The 16147-nt window shown below is 34.6% G+C and overlaps 1 protein-coding gene across 1 annotated transcript in view; it reads left to right on the forward strand.

Moving 5' to 3' along the window:
- The first annotated feature begins 280 nt into the window (after positions 1-280).
- Chd64 (transgelin calponin-3) overlaps positions 281-16147 on the forward strand; it is a 54332-nt gene continuing 38465 nt past the window's right edge. Inside the window, exon 1 of the mRNA XM_023159140.2 lies at positions 281-505. Coding sequence (XP_023014908.1) covers positions 452-505 — 54 coding nt within the window. The 5' untranslated portion in view covers positions 281-451. The remainder of the gene's footprint in view (positions 506-16147) is intronic.

Consider the following 16147-nt stretch of genomic DNA (forward strand, 5'->3'; position numbering starts at 1 on the left):
GAGATTGAAGTATACTTTCGAGATCAGAATCGAAATTTTAAGGTTAATGTCAAAATTTCTGAGAAATGAATAATAAAAATATGTGGCCCCCCTGCGCTCTCATAAAAATAACATTCAGACTCCGCTTTTTGAACCTGACAAGTGACGGATTTGGCACCATTTCGCCTCGTATTCCAAGAAGCCTCAATATATAAATTGAGTTTTCCGATATATCGAATACCACACAAGTATTGGTGGGGAAGTTCAGAAAGATTCTCAAAATTCAGTACATGACAACTCGACTATTTTGAATCGCGAAGCAAAGGGGGAACTCCAACACTCGTACAGCTCGCCTCCAGTTGTCCAGTTCAGTTGTTCAGTCTCACTCGTTTGCCGGTTGGACGTGTTTATAGTTCGCAGAAGTTTGGGTGCTTTCGCTTTGAGGATTTTTTACTAACTTTTTTTCTGCAAAATGGCAACGAACAGGGCTACTAAAAGTGGATTTGCCGCCGAAGCTCAAAGAAGGGTACGTCTCATTCAACTTTTTTTTGTATCGTATGTGAAAACATTTGGTAAGAGTCAGCAGGTGGTCGACTTTCCACTTGCTTCGATGTTGTATTTGCACCTGAATCAGCAATATACTGCCATAACGCGTCGTAGTTTTCAATTTCGCGATAAAGCATACGCCATAAAGTTAATTTAACTGCAGAGTTATAAAAGGTATTACCGTTATCGCCACATTTTGTTATCACAGCCGTAATTTCCGATTTTGCACATCGGTCTCTGCTAAATAGGATAATGTAGGTCATACACATCCCAGGAAAATCAATAACGCATCTTATATCCTTGGATCCAGCGTGGATACATAGGGAGGCTCAAGGTCTTTACTCTTCTTATAGACGATTCCAAAAATATGTCAACAGACCAAGGCGCCAGTAAGTTAGCGGGGTAATGTAATTCAACTCGGAGAGTAACAGAAAAATATTCCTTAGTCATATTTGAAAATCTCTTTTTTACTCGAGGATATTCATTTTGCTCTTTAGATGGAACATTTGAAAAGTTTAAACTTTATTTTTGTGCAACAATAATCACTTGGTGAGTACTTATATTTATGTAATACGTAATAAAATAGCTATTTATGTAAACTTAGGTATGTGTAAATATGGGACCGTGATTCTACAACATAGCACTCAAATTTCAACGAGATTGTTTTCTAATTTCAATAGAAAATATTCTTTGATTTTTCAAACGAATGAAAATATCGTTTCTACGATTTGTTTCTATTACCAAGTATGTTCATTTGAATAAATAGAACACAAAAATATTTTATACTGAAATGTTTTTGTAGTTGCGGCTTTGCAGCTGGCCAGATATCCCCACGGGATTGGATCTACGCGGGTAAATTACTTACATTCTGTAGTTCATGCATAATTCGTGTAATAATTGCAATAATGATAAAACTGGCAATGATAAATAAAAATACCTGAATTTTTCAAAACTGTAAGCTTCGAACTTGAACTGCGATTCACGGTAAAATTAAAAATGCAATTCCCCCTCCCTGCGAAGGCAGGCCAGTTCGCTAGTTGAGTGTATGATTCTGCGAAAAACTGTTTTGTTGGATTTATTAAAAAAAATAGTAAAAAACGAATTTTAAATGCTATAAATTAACGTATGAAAATCATTCTACACAGCTCATAACTGTTGTGTAAAGAGCCGACCACGTGACTGAGTTTTAATTGAATTATTCGCTGATAACGATGCTTGCTACTAGTGATAAAAAATGATGAAACAAAAAGTTTTTGAGTTTTCCATCATGAACAAGAAGTGATTAATTTTTGGGAAAGAAAGTTTTTGGTTTTCTACTACTCCATCTTGATACAAAAAATCTTCCAATCTTTGGATTGGAATCTTCTAATCTTTGGAAAATTCCCTCATCTTTTTTTGTATCAAGATGGAGTAGTAGAAAGCCAAAAACTTCCTTTCTCAAAAATATATTTCTTGTTTATTATAAAAGTTTAATAGTTTCGATAACCTTCCTCTTTCTCAAAAGTTTTTATACTTATTTATATTCAGGGCCGTAGCGGAAAGAAAAACCAGGGGGGAGGGAATCCCAACCCCACCAGCAAAATTTCCCAACTTTCGAAAAAATGAAAGCCGAGGGATGAGTTAGTATTATAATTTATTAATTTTCTTACTTAGCTATCCAAAGATTGGCTGAATGCTTATGCCCGTTAGGGTATGCACAAACAAAAATAAATTTTCATAATTATAAAAATAATAATAATATTCAATACAAATGAGAGGAAACAACACTCAAATAATATTGTGCTTATTGTTTTCTACCATCATTTTTTCTATCTTCACGGCCCGAAACTTCCCAACTATTCCAAGTTTTGAAGTTTTCAAACAACTCAGAATTACAAAGTATGGGATCTCCAAGTTATGCATGTTGGAAAATCCCAACCTTGTCCTGGTTCTTTCCCTTTTCTTATTACCTCTCCCTTTCTTTTCTCTCATTTCAATTTCTTAAATTTTTATTCATTTTTTTACCATTATTTTTTTCTATCTTCACGTCCCAAAATTTCCCATTTTTTTTCCAAGTCGAAAAAGTAGGGCTCCCCCCGATTCCCCCATGGTGACGGCGCTGATTATACTTATTATAAATATTTCCATTGGAAATCTATACAAGTTTTCTGTTCTTTTTGTAAGTGTTTGTAAAACAGTTTAAAGTATTTTTTACAATGATATTGTATGATATATTATTTCATGATAGTTTACAAGCTTTGTCAATGAAAATGTACTTTCTTGGGCAATAAAGCATATTAATTTTGCTCTCTTCAACTAAAATAAGGAATTCATTAAATGGCAATGATTCATTAACCATCATTATCAAAAGTTCAGTTGTATATAGAATGCTCTTATTTAGTCTCTGCTAATAGCGAAGCATTGTACGCGAGGGGTCCCGATTTTACCTATCAAATATTCCTCAATTAGCTACCTAGTTACAAAGTTTTTGTTAACACACTGAATCTGAATATGGTTTCATTTTCGTTCTTTTAAAACTTTTTTTTTTCATAGAACGTGGTCCCCCCTCCTATGAAAACAGCTTCTGATTTCAAATATAACATTTTTTTCATTGACCAAATTGTAGAGACAGTATCAAAATCAGTTGATTCCAGACATAACCTTTTTTTTGTCGTCATCAATAGAAAACTTGGATTAACGAAATGGCCTTGACAATAATCACTTGGCGTTGAACCCGATAAGACTCATATTTCCACTAATTCAACTGAGAGTCGTCTACTATTACCTCACCACAATAAACAGACAGCTCGGGTGTGTCACGGGTGAAGAATTTTTCATTAAATTTAATTTCTATCTCAGTCCTTATATGGTCAGCGTCTGCTCGTTCTGCTGTGAAAGTTAGCGCACGGTTTGAAATCTTCCATGTGAGGACAAAAACGAATGAATATGCTGTAACAGTAAACAGAACAGGGCGTGGAAAAAAAGCCAGAATAAGCTTCAAAACTAATAAAATGTTTGTTTTAACGAATTTAGTGGTTACATCAATACAAACATACGAGGTATGTTGAAAAAATTTGGTGAATTTTCATTTTTCTCAAAAGTTATTTATTCATTTTTTATTTTGTCTCCTTCAAAGCAGTCCCCCTCAGATATAATACACTTATGCCAGCGTTTTTTCCAATTCTTGAAGCAGTTTCTAATATGCACTTTTTGGTATGTCCTTGAGCGCTCTCATCGATTCTGTTTTCATCTCCTCAATCGTCGCAAAACGCCGTCTTCTCTAGGGTCTCTTTATTCTTGGAAACAGGAAAAAGTCGCAAGGAGCCAAATCTGGTGAATACGGTGGCTGGTGGAAATTAACAAATCAATTAAAAACCAGAGATATGTACCCCTAAACGAGCTACTCGATTTATGTAGGTCTCCGCTCTTAAATTTATAAGTTTAGCAACGCCTGTAATATTCAGTGTTGACTTTTAAAGTTGGCACCCTGGTTTGTTCAACTACCTTCTTCCATCTTACCTGAACACTTCCGATATAACCGAGTTTTCAAACTTCACATTTAAGTTTTATACTTGATAATGGGGTTAAACCCGAAACCGGTCGTATAACTAAAATTAACTAGTGGTTATTAGACAAAAGTATTTTTATTCATTTCATTAAAGTGAATTACCAACAAATAAATGAGTCATCAATCACACATATTTACCAGAACAGTTAGATTTCAGGCAACACAGATCAACACAAATTATCTCACCATCTAGGACAATCCCGCTGATCTAGCAGTACCACCACCCTGTTCCAGATGCTGACAAGACAGTTCTCACAGGAGCGCACATCTTCGAAGCTTCGCATCCAGAGTCAGTCAGATTTTATTCATCAAACCAACAACACGTATAATTTCATATATTTTGTATTTCTGTAATTTTTCATTTTCAAGTTTGTAACAATAAAAGTATTTTTTAAAAAGCAAGTTTAGTGCCGTCGATAGTTAATTGGCGCAGTCGACAGTAGGATTGTCAAAATTACGCGTATCGTACGAGTGATTTTCGTTTCAACGATTAATTGGCAATCGAACCTTTGTGAACAGAACAAGTTGGTGTTGAAAGCAGAGCGGCTCCTAGAACTTCAGGAAACCCAGTCAATCGAAGACCTGCAGAAAACTCCGTACCGAAGCTGTTTTCGAGAAGAGGAACTTCATCGTCCCCTTCTGCAAGGAAGAAACACTTGGTGAAGACAAAATCGCTGAACCAGGGCAGACTCCTTATAGTGGTTAAGAAAGCGATGGCCAAAATCTTGCTTTTATTGTGAGTACTCTGATTTTATGTCGCTTGAAAATATTTTTCAATCATTGTCTTTAGCTGACTCAGACAATTCTATTCCCAACCCAAATCCAAGAACCAATCGAGTTTTTGTAAACCCCTTTTCAAATCGAACTAATTTAATTTCTCAATCAATTCCAATCAATAGTAATAATACATCTTATAACCAAAACCCAGAATTGAATATTTCAAACTCTTCAGAAATGGCAAATGTTTTCAAACCCGAATATTTAAATTGTGTTCCACAATTCGATGGGAACCCAAATGAACTCAATAGATATTTGAGTACTTGTGATAGCTTAATTACTCATTTTTATGATGCCGAAAATCCAAACTCTTTCCAAAATACATATCTATTGAATAGTTTGATTAGTAAACTAACAGGAAATGCTAAATTAGTAGTGAATATTCAAAATGTCACAACTTGGAATATTTTAAAAGACACACTGTATAGGAATTTTGCGGATCAACGCGATGAAGCTTGTTTGAATAGAGACATGGTTATGATGAAACAATACACGGCTGAAAAACCTCAACAATTTTTTGATCGAATTTTGCAAATTCTCAATCTGATTTGTTGCTATATTGATTCTCATGAAGCAGACGAAAATTCGAAAGTTTTAAAACGCAAATTATATAATTCATTAGCTTTAAAAACGTTTTTATCTGGATTAAAAGAACCTTTAGGAACTACAATTCGTTGTATGAGACCTATTGATTTGAATGAAGCTTTGCAATTCATCATTCAAGAAGAAAATATCAATTATTATCAAAACCAATCAAACAGAGTTTCTGTAAGACAAAATAGTAGCCAAATAAGATCAAATTCTAATCAAAATTCAAATCAGTCCCATTTTCCAAGAACTTCTTTTAATGCTAATACAAGAAACGATCAATTCCAAAATCGTCAATCGTTTAATCAAAATAGATATTCAAATAATCAATTCCATCCACAAAACAATTTCCCTTCACAGCCTATAAATATTCAACCAAGAACTAATGTTCCACAACAAAAATTTTTCCGAAATTCTCAAGTTTTCAAACAACCTACTAATAACCAGAACGTTTTCAAGCCCAATCCCAATCGGAATCTTCCCAGTCAAACTCCTATGAGTGTTTCGACAAGGCAAACGTTCAACAGAAATCAACCAGGTCCCTCATTTCCTAGTAGACCTCAACAAAGAAACTTTATCTCAGAAGAACTTTTCAATACAGAAACGAATGATGTCGAATATTATTCACAAGATTCTGAAGTTGAAAATCAGAGCCAGTATGAAAATTTCGAAAATACTGAATGTAATCCTGATGAAAATTTTCAATTGATAAACCAAGACATCAATCAAACGTAGAACCAGTGATAATATCTTTAAATTCAAGTAATTCTAGTGAATTACCCTATATAATTCTACCTGAATATAATTTGAAGTTTTTAGTCGATACAGGTTCGACTAAATCTTTTATTGATCCAAATCTAGCTTATAATCTATACCCTGATAGAATCCAAAATGATCCTTTCATAGTGTCAACCGTATTTCAAAAATCTTGTCACAAACATAGTGCTTTCATTCCCATTTCAAAAGTATTTAATGTTTCTGGAAATCTGAAATTTTATTTATTCAAATTTCACAATACATTTCATGGATTGATAGGTATTGATAATTTGAAACTACTTCAAGCAAATGTTAACTTGAGCAAAGGATTTTTGACAACACCTCATTCACAAATCAAATTGCATTATCATAAAATAAAAAATGATTTGAACCTCATTACCATACTTCCCCGAAACGAACAAGTAATTAAGATAAAAACATCTGTACGCGACGGTGAAATTATAATTCCTTATCAAAAGATACACAACTGCGAAATTCCAGAGAGTTTGTCGATCGCGAGAAACGGAGAAGCGCTAACAACTATATTAAATAACAGTACGGATCAGATTACACTAGATTTCTCTGAACCTATTGTCGTTGAAAAATTTGATAGAACATGCATACAAGAATTTAACTTCAACAATTTTGATGAGACGTACAAACGTAAACTGGACTTATCTAACATTAGAACTGACCATTTGAATGTCGAAGAAAAATCAATGATAGAAAAATTATGTTTAGAATTTTCTGATATTTTTTACCATGAGGATGAACCGCTCACTTTTACAAATAAAACTAAACATCGTATAAAGACAACTGACGAAATACCCGTTTATACAAAGACATACAGATATCCATTCATTCACAAAAAAGAAGTCCAAACACAAATTCAAAAAATGTTAGATCAAAAAATTATAAGGCCCAGTAGTTCACCTTGGTCGTCCCCAATTTGGGTCGTTCCTAAGAAAATGGATGCCTCCGGTAAACAAAAATGGCGAGTTGTTGTAGATTACCGGAAGCTTAATGAGAAAACAATTGATGATAAGTATCCCTTGCCAAATATAACCGATTTACTAGATAAACTAGGTAGATGCCAATATTTTTCGACTTTAGATCTTGCCAGCGGTTTCCACCAAATTGAAATGTGTGAGGAAGACATCGAAAAAACAGCATTCAATACCGAAAATGGGCATTACGAGTTCCTCAGGATGCCTTTTGGTCTCAAGAATGCTCCCGCGACCTTTGAACGAGTGATAGAGAATATCCTTAGAGGTATTCAAAACGAAAAATGCTTAGTTTATTTAGATGACATAATCATCTTTTCCACATCTCTCCAAGAGCATATTGAAAGGCTAAGAGCAGTTTTTCAAAGACTCAGAGAGTCAAACTTCAAAATTCAACTCGATAAGTCAGAATTTTTACGAAAAGAAGTGGCTTATCTTGGGCATATTGTTACTCCGAACGGTGTCAAACCAAATCCGGATAAAATTAAATCAATAAAGAACTTTCCTATTCCAAAAACAACTAAACAAATTAAAGGATTTTTAGGACTGTTAGGATATTATAGACGATTCATTAATAACTTCGCGAAATTAACGAAACCACTTACCAAATGCTTGAAGAAGGGTGCACAGATCATCCACGACGAAGAATTTCTATCGTGTTTCGAAACTTGTAAAAATTTACTAATTAACGAACCAATCCTTCAGTATCCAGATTTTACTAAACCGTTCAATTTAACAACGGACGCCTCAAACGTAGCTTTGGGTGCGGTCTTGAGCCAAGGACCTATTGGAAAAGACCTTCCAGTAGCGTATGCTTCAAGAACTCTAAACGACTCCGAATCAAATTACAGTACAATAGAAAAAGAACTATTGGCTATTGTCTGGGCAACCAAATATTTTCGTCCCTACCTTTTTGGCAGGAAATTCAATATAGTCACGGATCATAAACCACTCCAATGGCTATTTTCAACGAAAGACCAGAGTTCTAAATTGCTAAGATGGCGAATTAAACTTGAAGAATATCAATATAATATAATTTACAAAAAAGGGTCATCCAATACGAATGCTGATGCACTTTCACGCATTGAACTACACACAAAAGAGTCAAAGACTTTTTGGGAAGAACTAGACGAGATAATCGAAGAGTCCGAACGTCTAGCCGGCCCCTCTATTACTTTTGATAACCAAAATAGTGTTAACCCCAATTTAAATACCCCAGACTACCAACCATCTTCGGATATATTAGAAATAGGTAAACCTCTTCAAGATAATATTTCTATGATAGTTAATGCCGATACAGAATCTACTCAAACTCCTGAGAAACATGAACTAAACCCAATTGAAGAAATTGATGACGTTACCGTACACACTAATACCGAGGAAAATCCAATTGTTGAAATACCCATTTCAGAATCCCCGGTAAATTTTGGTCAAAACCAAATTATTTTTCAATCTGTTCTTCATTCACCATCTAAACCAAAAATAACGATCTTATTTGAGAAGAAACAGAGAATGACTGTTCAGCTTTCTTTAAATAACTTTGAAAGAGACGTAATCGATTTTGTAAAAGAATATATCGCACCTAACATACCTTATTATCTTTACTTTGAAAATTCAGATAATTATGAACGATTTTGTGAAGTAATTAGACAAAATTTCAAATGGCCTTCATTAAAATTTAAAAGATGTAAATTCAAACTAATCGATGTCACAGATAAAAAAGAAGCTTTAGAACTGATACAAGCATATCACGAAGGAAAAAGTAATCATAGAGGCATTGACGAGACCGAACAAAAACTCAAAACCCTTTATTATTGGCCCAATATGAAAGATTCTATCCAAACCTTCATTAACGAGTGTGAAATCTGTCAAAGAAGTAAATACGAAAGACATCCTATCAAAACAAAAATGAATATAACCCCGACAGCCACCAAACCATTCGAAATTATCCACATTGACGTTTATACTTTAGAAAAAAATAAATTTCTTACTATTATAGACAGTTTTTCGAAATACGCGCAAGCATATCATTTGCCCTTTTTATCGGCTACCGATATAGCTGACAAACTTTTGATATTTTTTTCACATCATGGCGTACCTATCCAAATTATAGTTGACAACGGATCTGAATTTAAAAATACAGTTATTGAAGAACTTCTCAAACTGCACAAAGTAAATGTACATTTCTGCTCACCCAATCATCCCCAATCAAACGGACAAATTGAAAGACTTCACTCTACTCTCATTGAACACATTAGACTTCTCAATACTAGAGGATTTCTTAAAACACCGCCTCAAACGAAAATGGTTTACGCTATACTTGCATACAATCACTCAATACATTCTGCAACAAAATTTAAACCCATCGATATAGTTAATGGACATATAACCAATGAAAATCCATTCGATATCGACATAGACAATATTCTTCTCAATGATTATACAAACGACCACCGAGAAAAAACTAAATTACTTTACGCGGAAATAAACAGAAAACTAATGAATCGAAAAGAAAAGGTTATTTCAAAATCTAATGAAACGCGCGATAATCCAGAAATGTTCAAACCCAATTCTAAAACGTACGTGAAAAAACACTTGAGACAAAAACACGCTAACAAATTTGAAAAACCGACCACTATCACAAAAGTAGACGAATCTATGAAGACAGTTTCCACAGAAAATCATGAAAAAGTACACATGGACAATTTAAAAAGACCAAGAAAGAAGTGCTATGATTTTAATAAATAGTTCATTTCATTTCTTTTCAGAATACCTTTTGTATTCGGACTTCAGGACAGAATAACATTGAAAAACCTGGAAAACAATCCTGGTATGATACCTTTAAAATTGGGCACTGCCAAAATTCAACAATACTCACACACACTGATACACTACTATGACCTGAACCCATTCATAAGTGAAATCCAAAAACTGAACGACCAATACGGACAAACTTTAGAAGCACTCAGTATAAACAAAAACAATATTTCCTCAGCTGAAACAGAAAATTACCTAAAAATTTTGACTTTGACAAAAGACAAGACTGAATCCAAATTGCAAGAAATAGTCACAAATCCCAAACGAATCAAAAGAGGATTGATTAATGGTATTGGTTCGATATTTAAATCAATTACAGGAAACCTCGATGCAGAAGACGGGGAGCGGTACGAAAAACTTATTAGGGAACTTCAAAACAACCAAAAAGTATTGGCTTCTAGTGTTGTGAAACAAAATTCAGTTTCAATCAATTTGATCAATAAATTCAATCAAACTGTTCAACAAATAATTCACAATGAAAAATTTCTTCAAGAAAAAATAGTTCATATTGCTGCCATATTCCAAACAAAAAGTTATGAAGAAAATAGAGCATATGTTCACGATATACTCAACCAAATGATTGATATGTTTGAAATAGTCAACTCTGCCTTACAGGACATTGAAAATTCTATAGCATTCGCGAAACTCAACATTATGCATCCAAGCATAGTGAAACCCACTGACTTATACGCCGAACTTCTTAAATTACACGGAATTATTGCAAAGAATCAATTTCCTATTGATATTACTTTAGAAAACATCTTGAAATTAGAGAAAATCATAAACATCGAATGTTTTATTCTGAATAATAGAATAACCTTTCTTCTTCATGTTCCAATCACATATCCATACATTTTCGATTACTATCACTTATATTCAATCCCTACATATAGTCAAAGTCAGTTCAAGGCACTTATACTCAAAAATTCATTTTTACTGAAGAACTCAGAATATTTCACATTTAAAAGCGACGATTGTGTCAAAGTAGAACCACAATTCTATGTCTGCAAGAAAATGCCGATTAGAGAAATTTCTGGAAATCTCTGTGAGCTGCAACTCTTGAAGATGGAAGACACTTCCACATGTAGACAAATCGATGTTAGGATTACTAAGCCAATAGCTAACCAACTGGAGGACTCTACCCAATGGATAGCGATATTTCCAAATAAAACGACAATCCACCTACAATGTAATGAACAAGAGGAAGTTCAAAGAATAATTGGATCCTATTTAATTGACATCCCAGTAGGCTGCAAAATCAAGGCGAATCAAATCGAAATAATCAATGAAGAAAATGTAATCAATAGCAATCAAATAATATTGATTCCTGAATTGAACCAAGATCGCAACCCTCCAAGAAGTGTAAATATGAGCTTTCAATTGGACGATGTCGACCTGAAAGAACTCCAAAACCTGAAAAATCAGCTAATTGATAACAATCCTGAAATAACATTCAACCAAGGCGGACTTTACCAATCACCGAGTATATGGACTTTAGTGGTTTACTTAGCGATCATATCAATGATAGTTTACTTCTTGTACAGGAAAAATGTACTTCGATGTTGCACCAATAAGAAGCCAAGTCAAGAAGAGAACCAATTACAAGTAGTAAATGAAGTAGCCGATCTATCCACTGTTCAACTACCCCGCTGTGCATGATAGTTGAATCTTCGGGGGGAGGAATTATCTCACCATCTAGGACAATCCCGCTGATCTAGCAGTACCACCACCCTGTTCCAGATGCTGACAAGACAGTTCTCACAGGAGCGCACATCTTCGAAGCTTCGCATCCAGAGTCAGTCAGATTTTATTCATCAAACCAACAACACGTATAATTTCATATATTTTGTATTTCTGTAATTTTTCATTTTCAAGTTTGTAACAATAAAAGTATTTTTTAAAAAGCAAGTTTAGTGCCGTCGATAGTTAATTCACAAGACAATATTGCAGCTCAAAGGAACCCGATGTGAATATTGTATACATTTTGATTACAAAGTATGCATTTTGATTCAACCGTATTTACTTATTGGTTGTACTGGGTGACGCAGACTCATAATACATCCCCAAGTTTGGTTTCTAAATGAAACCCCCTGTATACTATAGCATTTTTGAAATCTACATATATTTCTGAATCCGATGATACCCCACAGTTGATATTTGAATTATGTTTTGGAACACATGGTTCTTTCAGGTGGCCTACGAAATCACCCGACTTAACCCCTTCAGACCTCTTGTAGGTCCTCGCGGGTTATCGGGGAAGTTGCTATGATACAACTTTTGACGTTTCGATGAACTGTTATTGTAAGTTAGTTTCTGAATACATTGTTGAGGATCGTATTGGTAACAGAAATAAGTTGGAAATGCCACATGTTTATAACAGGAATAAATATAGTTTAAAAAACTAAAAAACACCCTTTTAAAGAACATCGAACTAAAAAGTTGAAAATATTTTTTTTAAATGAGCCTAAAACAATAACGAATGAAAAATACTAGTATTATTGTGAAAAAAGCGACGGACGCTCGAAACACAAAAAATATGGCACAGGGCTTATTTGAAAAAAAATATTTTTTTCATTTTTAAGTTCTTTCAAAGCGTATTCAAACTATATTTATTTTATCTAAACTTTGGGATCAATCAAATGACCATTGATATTTTCCGATTCCGAAGAGGGAGCCTGAAAATCAGCTTCCAAGCCCAAGGCAGGGAGGAGGTTTACAAATAAGGCAGCAGGCGCGCGTGTTAATAAAAAAAATACTTTTTTCAAATGAAGAAATACATATAAAGTAAGTTCGAATTGTATCAATGAGGTACAGCGCCATCTGCCCGCGAATAGACCAGGCAATAATGTCGATAATTCTGTCAAATACGCAGATCCCGAGTTTAAGAGTTACAAACAAACAAACATACATACATACTATAGGTGTTAAAGAAAAAGAAAGTGGACAAGCAGCTAATTTATAGGGAATGTCGGTAAATTGCTGAACACCAGTTTTACTTGGATCGAAGAACGGACTTAAATCTTATGGTACACCCCTCGGAATTTCTTTATGTATTTAGCTATTTTTCCGAAATTTGACAAAATGAATCTCCTAATGAAGAGGTATTTCGACTCATTTGTGTTATCAATACGATTCCCAACAATGTATTCATCGAAAGGCCAAAAGTTGATTTACTGTTTCATAGCAACTTCCGCGATAACCCGCGAGGACCTAAAAAGGTCTAAAGGGGTTAGGTCGGGTGATCTTGTAGGCTACCTGACAGAAGCACGCGTTCCAATACATAATTCAAATTTCGACTTTGTGGTATCATCAAATTTAGAAAATTATGTAGGCTTCAAAATGTATTTCATTTAAAAATCCGGAAAAACCGAAAGTTAGAAAAAAGCCAGTTACTTGAAAAATTGCACCTTACTGTAGATATCACAGGGCTGCGGCTCCTGAGATTTTTACTATGAGTATTTTTGGAGTAACCTTGAAGTTACTTCAAAAAGCAATTGATATCTAAAATGTATTTATTTGTTATCACGAATTCATCAGTATGTTATCTGATCACTTTTTTGCTTCATACCAATGGGAACAGCATTTCCAATCACTAGCTTACGTCGAACATTTCGAATATACCTGATCAACGTTGATATTTCGATAAGTAGATTTCAAAGGTTGTATATCGATTACGTAAATCTTGCCGCCTTATCACTGTGAATGAAATCCAATAGAGTTGATTTGGGCTCAAGTTGAAGGATTCATCGCAAGGAATAATAAGATCTTCAAGATGTGTGAAGTAAAGAAATACCTATACAGTGCTCTGGAAACAGTCGACCAAAAAGCTTGGGAAAAATGTATCCACAAAACAATCAGAATCGAAGCAAAGATGTGGGATCTGGATGATCGTATAGAATTGAGAAGAAAGAGGCAATAGTTTTGAATTTAAGTATCATTTCATTGTGGAATTTTCACTTAACAGTTCAAAAAACCGCAACACGTGCTTCATTATACAATAGCTTCCTCGGATGTGTTCGGGTGTGTTCAATGCCTCAGGCACGTTCATACTGAACACGTGTATTAACACGCCGCAGACATGTTCAAACTGAACACGAGTATGAACGCGCCTCAGGCATGTTCATACCGAATACATGTATGAACACGTTCACACCGAACACGTGTATGAACACGCCTCAGAAATGTTCATACTGAACACGTGTATGAACGCACCCCAGACACGTTTATACTGAACACGTGTATGAACACCCCTCAGCTATGTTCATACTGAATACATGTTTGAACGCGCCCCGGGCACGTTAATAATGAACACGTGTATGAACGCGCCCCAGAAATGTTCATACTGAATATGTATATGAACGCGCCCCAGACACGTTCATAATGAACACGTGTATGGACACGCCTCAGATATGTTCATAGTGAATACGTGTTTGAACGCGCCCCGGGCACGTTAATACTGAACACGTGTATGGACACGCCTCAGAAATGTTCATACTGAACACGTGTATGAATTCGCCCCAGACACGTTTATACTGAACACGTGTATTTTCATGCCTAAGGAAGTGAAACACGTGTTTTGGTTTTGCGAACTGTTCAGTGAAAATCAGTCAATGATGTGCACGTAACTTGAATACCTTATGGGTTTTCATCTGGTTTATATGAAAGTATTATATGAGAGGGCTTTTTGTCCCAGTCTGTATCTGAAAGTCACTTCTATGCACGATCTACACATCTTTGTGAAGACTTTATTTTGAAATAAATTGCTTTCTTTCTTTCTTTGGAAGATTCTCACATTTTTTGTTTGAAGTTGGACAAGAAGAAAGACTAGTCTCACTGGAAAGTATACCCCTTTCAATTTCAAAAATGAAATGAATTGGTATACCCTTCATTGATAATTCCTCCCCTAATGAATATTCTGTTAGTAATTGATATGTCTCTGTCCTTCTATATATAACATCAGACTTCAACAGTTCATTCAATTTCGAAACGAAATACGCCTGTAATATTCAGTGTTGACTTTTAAAGTTGGCACCCTGGTTTGTTCAACTACCTTCTTCCATCTTACCTGAACACTTCCGATATAACCGAGTTTTCAAACTTCACATTTAAGTTTTATACTTGATAATGGGGTTAAACCCGAAACCGGTCGTATAACTAAAATTAACTAGTGGTTATTAGACAAAAGTATTTTTATTCATTTCATTAAAGTGAATTACCAACAAATAAATGAGTCATCAATCACACATATTTACCAGAACAGTTAGATTTCAGGCAACACAGATCAACACAAGACAATATTGCAGCTCAAAGGAACCCGATGTGAATATTGTATACATTTTGATTACAAAGTATGCATTTTGATTCAACCGTATTTACTTATTGGTTGTACTGGGTGACGCAGACTCATAATACATCCCCAAGTTTGGTTTCTAAATGAAACCCCCTGTATACTATAGCATTTTTGAAATCTACATATATTTCTGAATCCGATGATACCCCACAGTTGATATTTGAATTATGTTTTGGAACACATGGTTCTTTCAGGTGGCCTACGAAATCACCCGACTTAACCCCTTCAGACCTCTTGTAGGTCCTCGCGGGTTATCGGGGAAGTTGCTATGATACAACTTTTGACGTTTCGATGAACTGTTATTGTAAGTTAGTTTCTGAATACATTGTTGAGGATCGTATTGGTAACAGAAATAAGTTGGAAATGCCACATGTTTATAACAGGAATAAATATAGTTTAAAAAACTAAAAAACACCCTTTTAAAGAACATCGAACTAAAAAGTTGAAAATATTTTTTTTTAATGAGCCTAAAACAATAACGAATGAAAAATACTAGTATTATTGTGAAAAAAGCGACGGACGCTCGAAACACAAAAAATATGGCACAGGGCTTATTTGAAAAAAAATATTTTTTTCATTTTTAAGTTCTTTCAAAGCGTATTCAAACTATATTTATTTTATCTAAACTTTGGGATCAATCAAATGACCATTGATATTTTCCGATTCCGAAGAGGGAGCCTGAAAATCAGCTTCCAAGCCCAAGGCAGGGAGGAGGTTTACAAATAAGGCAGCAGGCGCGCGTGTTAATAAAAAAAATACTTTTTTCAAATGAAGAAATACATA

This window comes from Leptinotarsa decemlineata, unplaced genomic scaffold, assembly GCF_025532065.1.
Source record: "Leptinotarsa decemlineata unplaced genomic scaffold, Ldec_3_MD MMD2_tig00002082_RagTag_RagTag, whole genome shotgun sequence".
NCBI classification, from domain to species: Eukaryota; Metazoa; Arthropoda; class Insecta; order Coleoptera; family Chrysomelidae; genus Leptinotarsa; species Leptinotarsa decemlineata.